This window comes from Nuphar pumila, unplaced genomic scaffold (assembly GCF_984573655.1).
Source record: "Nuphar pumila unplaced genomic scaffold, dmNupPumi1.hap1.1 HAP1_SCAFFOLD_708, whole genome shotgun sequence".
In the NCBI taxonomy this organism is placed as follows: Eukaryota; Viridiplantae; Streptophyta; class Magnoliopsida; order Nymphaeales; family Nymphaeaceae; genus Nuphar; species Nuphar pumila.
This window is the reverse complement of record NW_028323459.1, coordinates 40,430-45,265: the sequence shown is the minus strand read 5'-3', so window position 1 is coordinate 45,265 and position 4,836 is coordinate 40,430. Positions and strand designations below refer to the sequence as shown.

The window sequence follows — 4,836 nt, the reverse complement described above, 5'->3', positions numbered from 1 at the left end:
TATTGTGACAGGTCAGGGGGTGATGCCTGATCCCAATAAAGTTAAGGCACTCACGGACTGGGAGCCTCCACTCACGTTGGTGCATCAGTTGGCGGCAGCACAAGCTGCGGATTCAAAATCAGAGGCTACAGTATTAAAGGCATCCATAGCCACAGAATGCAGACGATTCCTGGGGTTCATGAACTAGTTTAATAGATTCATCCCTAAGTATTCAGACCTGGCTTGGGCATTACATGCCCATACCCAGAATAATCCACCAATGTGGTCCTCAGAATGCACGGATTCATGGAATCAGCTCAAGCTGTGCCTTCAGAATGCAACGATGATGTTCCATCCGGACTTCTCTTTGCCATTTCATGTGTTCAGTGATGCATCCACAAAGGCAATAGGGGGTGTCTTAATTCAGTGCAAAGAAGATATTCCCGACCCAATTGCATATGTGGCACGCAAACTCACGTCAGCTGAGGTGAATTACTCCACCACAGAGCAGGAGATGCTCGCCATGGTATATTGCTTTAAGCAATGGCGCTGCTATCTCGAGGGCAGTTCAGTTTTGCTGCACACAGATCATGAGCCACTTACATGGCTGGCCAAGCAAGAACGGCCCAATCGCCGCCAAGCTCGCTGGTTGGAGTTTCTGGCAGGCTTCACGTATGAGGTTCTGTATGTCAAAGGTGACAGGAACGTTGTGGCTGATGCCTTGAGCAGGATGTTAACGCCACCAGCCGCATAGGCACTCACGTTACCAGGGGATAATTGGCCTTTCGGTTCCAATCCCATGTACGACCGCTCACGAAGTGTGCTGTACAGTGTCAGCATGGACCCAGCAGCGCCCGTCCATGACCGAGTCTCGGCTGATGCATCTAGCGATGGCAGACAGCATCGAGCTGACTCAGGAAAAGTTTCAAGTATGCCGCGACTTGGAGAAAGTGCGTGCTCAGATCCTCACGGCGATGACACAGCTGTCGCGGGCTCGCGAATCAGAATCAAGACTGGAAGCGCAATTGCAGGAGGTTCAGACCAGGCTCATCGAGGCCGACAGCAAGCGGTCTGCACCTACACAAGCATCCTCCTGGGAGGCCACACGCGCCGCACCCCGAGCAGCAGTCAGCGTGGGTATGACCAGTCATCAGGGGGTGGAACAGCCCGCCGTCGTGGTACGAAACGTGTTCATTTTGAGACCGATGAGTTGCAAGATGAGTTGCATGAGGCACACCTATTCAGTAATTCATCAGTACGGCATCCTCCCTCCACAGACCGCCGGACTAGTGGGCCAGCGAAATCCGGTTCACATTCACGTTCATGTTCAGAATTATCAGAAGGTCATGGGAGTGATGCCGGTGAGAAAACAAGTACACTCATCAGCCCAGAAAGGTCAGGGGTAGAGGGGACTCCTGTGCCTGATCAGCCTGAAATGTCTACCGCCCTTCCACAGGAGACTGATCCCTCCCTAAGTGCTTATGAACTACTGGTAGAAGCGTTGTTTGACAGAATCGGGGCTGGGACGAGAGGAGATACCTCTGTACAGACCACCGCTCAACGAAAGGCATTTCAGTTATCAGAGGGGAAAGGCGACCTGTTGTGGCGGGGCAATCTCCTATATGTTCCAGATTCAGGGAACTCAGGTCAGACATATTGTACTGGCACCATGATGTGCCATGGTGTAGGCATTTGGGGATTCAGAAGACACTCCAACTTGTCCAACGACAGTTCTGGTGGCCCAGCATTTCCACCGACATAAAGAACTACGTCCAATCATGTTACAAATGTCAGAGTGATAAGCCGGATAGGCGTAGAAAAAGACCACCGCTTACATTCATTCAGGCTCCTAGCAGTTGCTGGAGAACAGTGGGGGTAGATCTAATCGTAGACTTAACCCCATCAGCCTCAGAAAAGTATAATGCTATCGTGGTGTTTTGCTGTCATCTCAGCAAAATGGTCAGGCTGATACCAGCACACACCACTCTGACTGCAGAAGGGTTTGCAGAGCTGTTCTTCAAGGAGGTTTTCCCTCATTATGGCATGCTTACCAAGATAGTCAGTGACAAGGGTTCACAATGGAATTCAGAACTTTTCAAGACATTGTGTGACCTAGCAGATATCAGGTTAAGTCTCAGTACAGCACACCACCCAGACCAATGGCCTCGTGGAAAGGACCAATGAAGTGGTAGAGACTGCATTAAGGCATTATGTAGCACCAGATCAGAGTGATTGGCACAAGAAGTTGCCCTTCATTGAGTTTGCTCTGAACGACATGTATCGTGAAGCGACTGGGAGCACGCCTTTCAGAATGAACAGAATCACGGTGCCTTTAGCCCCCTTTGAGGCGGTAAAGGACAGAATAGCAACTCAGAAGGGATTAGTTGCCCCACAGTCAGAATTGGCCTCATGGATGGGCGCTTCAGTACCGAAGGGGGAGCGCACATATCTTCAAGCAAAAGAAGAATTTGCCAGAGCCAGGCAAAGTGTTCATTGGGCTAAATGCCAAATGAAGGAAGCTCATGATAAGAAGGGTGTAGTCAACCACCAAGTATCAGACAGGAGACTTGGTGTGGCTCAGTATCAAGCACATCAGTCTCAGACATCCAAGTTGAAGGCACAAATTCAGTCCCAGATTCATTGGACCAGTCAAGGTGCTACAGCACAGTGCCAATGGATTTACAGTGCTATTGGAATCACCTTCCAATTTGCAGATACACCCCAGAGTGTCAGTCACGTTACTCAAGCCCTATATTCCAAGGGGAAACAGGGCAGTTGTGCCAGTCATGATTGATGGAGCTCAAGAATGGGAAGTAGAGGCCATCATTAATCATAATGTGGTTTCCTCCCGCTCCAAGAAGAAACAGAATTATACAAAATTCCTCGTCCAGTGTAAAGGAAGCTGTGAGCCCTCCTGGCATGAGTTCAAGGACTGTGAGAACTGTATCAGCACAGTCGAGGATTACTTGGACGATGTACCAAAGGTGTCAGGGCCAAAATATTCAGGGCCATTCCAGCATCAGAATTGAAGAGGCTGTCCCCACTGTACAGAAAGGAGGCTCTAAGCCTACAGTGAGTTCATGCAGGTCAGCCCCTCAGCACGGGTTCCCCTTCAGTCAGGAGGGTGGGGAGTCAGCCCCAGGTCAGTACCCTCAACTCCAGTCAAGCCAGCTGCATCAGAATCAGTTGGGCCTTCATACTGGAATGACCCGAATGAGAGTCCGCTGTCCAGCGACCTCGACTCAGATCTGGGACCTGTGGTCCAGCACAAGCTCAGCCTTCAAGTTCACGGCGTCGGAATCGCGCAGCCGAACGTGCAGCACGCGCTCAGTTCGTGCGTCATGATCTCGGGGACTTTATCGATAGACGCGAGGAGGTAGGCTGGATAGTTCCCCGAAACCCCATCAGCGCCTCTCAAGCAGCCACTCAAGCACAGGACAACAGTCCGTTGGCATTGGCTGAAGGCTTTCAGCGTCTAGATCCGAACGACGACTGGCCGCCACTAGGCGCCGATGCAGACAAGGATTAGACTTCATGTTCAGTTTCATGTCTAGACCAGACTTCAGACTTCATGTTCATGACCACATCTCACATTCATGTCTCATGTTTCATGTTCACGTTCAGTAGATGACTCCGTGCTCCAGCCGTCTTGCGACGAGGGGGTGATGTGTTATGTGAAGACGTCGCTAGACGTATGTTGAGTCATCCTCGATAGGGAATCAGATAGCAGCAATGGGAGGTCCAGGGTTCGGAGGTCGGTCTCCTACGGGAGATGCCTGGAGACACTATCAGAATATATCACGTATCAGGAGCTTCGATCAGGACTTTTTTTCAGGTGAAGGGTGTTTGGTCCCATTGCTGAACACCCCTATCGAGGTTTACGTTGCAGACGTAGGAACCCCTACGTTTTCCACATACATCTGTAACATGTATCCTGAATAGCGCATTGTGACCTTGCGGTGGGCTACAGCGAGCCGATCAGTCAGCAGTAACAGTTATCCCTGCATATGCAGCTTTCATGTTCAGTCATGTGATCTTGACGGCATGGTCGCGTCGGTCATGGCTAATAGGGAGTGTGTGACGCAGGCAGTGAGCTTCGTGACAAGGGTTTTGAGTTAATCCGCGCTGGCGTACTCAGGTATGCCTGTTGGTGCATAAATTGCAGTGGGTTGCCTTGGATGCGTGCAGCACAACACCAGTAGGTGCATGGAACGCAGTGGTTGGCCTTGGTCTCCCAAGGGTTGCCTTGGCTGCATTCAGCATCACACCAGTAGGTGCATAGAACGCAGTGGTTGACCTTGGTCTCCCAAGGGTTGCCTTGGCTGCATTCAGCATCACACCAGTAGGTGCATAGAACGCAGTGGTTGACCTTGGTCTCCCCAGGTTCGCCTTGGATGCATTCAGCATCACACCAGTAGGTGCATAGAACGCAGTGGTTGGCCTTGGTCTCCCCAGGTTTGCCTTGGTTGCATTCAGCATCACACCAGTAGGTGCATAGAACGCAGTGTTGGCCTTGGTCTCCCCAGGTTTGCCTTGGATGCATGCAGCACAACACCAGTAGGTGCATGGAACGCAGTGGTTGGCCTTGGTCTCCCCAGGGTTGCCGTTGTTGCATTCAGCATCACACCAGTAGGTGCATAGAACGCAGTGGTTGGCCTTGGTCTCCCCAGGTTTGCCTTGGTTGCATGCAGCAACACACCGGAAGTAGATGCATTCAGTGCACCAGTGCGAACTTGATGGACATTTAGTTTAGTGCTCATACAAATGTATGAGCACTAAACTTGTTTGTGGCACACGCAGGTCACGATGCACATTAAGTACTCACTTTTCTCCAACATCACCAACCAGTTCCAATGG

The 4,836-nt window shown here is 51.0% G+C and overlaps 1 protein-coding gene across 1 annotated transcript; it reads left to right on the top strand.

Annotated features, from left to right (window-relative positions):
* The first annotated feature begins 1,935 nt into the window (after positions 1–1,935).
* LOC149809883 (uncharacterized) lies at positions 1,936–3,508 on the top strand. The gene is made up of 4 exons (XM_089994562.1): positions 1,936–2,037; positions 2,123–2,596; positions 2,694–2,963; positions 3,212–3,508. The coding sequence occupies exons 1-4, from the start codon at positions 1,936–1,938 to the stop codon at positions 3,506–3,508; spliced, it is 1,143 nt and encodes a 380-aa protein (XP_089850688.1).
* Positions 3,509–4,836: the final 1,328 nt, after the last annotated feature.

What these genes read in the sequence shown, in the direction of transcription:
- LOC149809883 (XM_089994562.1), top strand. Translation starts at nt 1,936, where the DNA reads ATGGTCAGGCTGATACCAGCACACACCACTCTGACTGCAGAAGGGTTT. An exon ending in ATGGCATGCTTACCAAGATA is followed by an intron (nt 2,038 to 2,122) that starts GTCAGTGACAAG and finishes GTCTCAGTACAG; the next exon opens with CACACCACCCAGACCAATGG. An exon ending in CTCAGACATCCAAGTTGAAG is followed by an intron (nt 2,597 to 2,693) that starts GCACAAATTCAG and finishes TCCAATTTGCAG; the next exon opens with ATACACCCCAGAGTGTCAGT.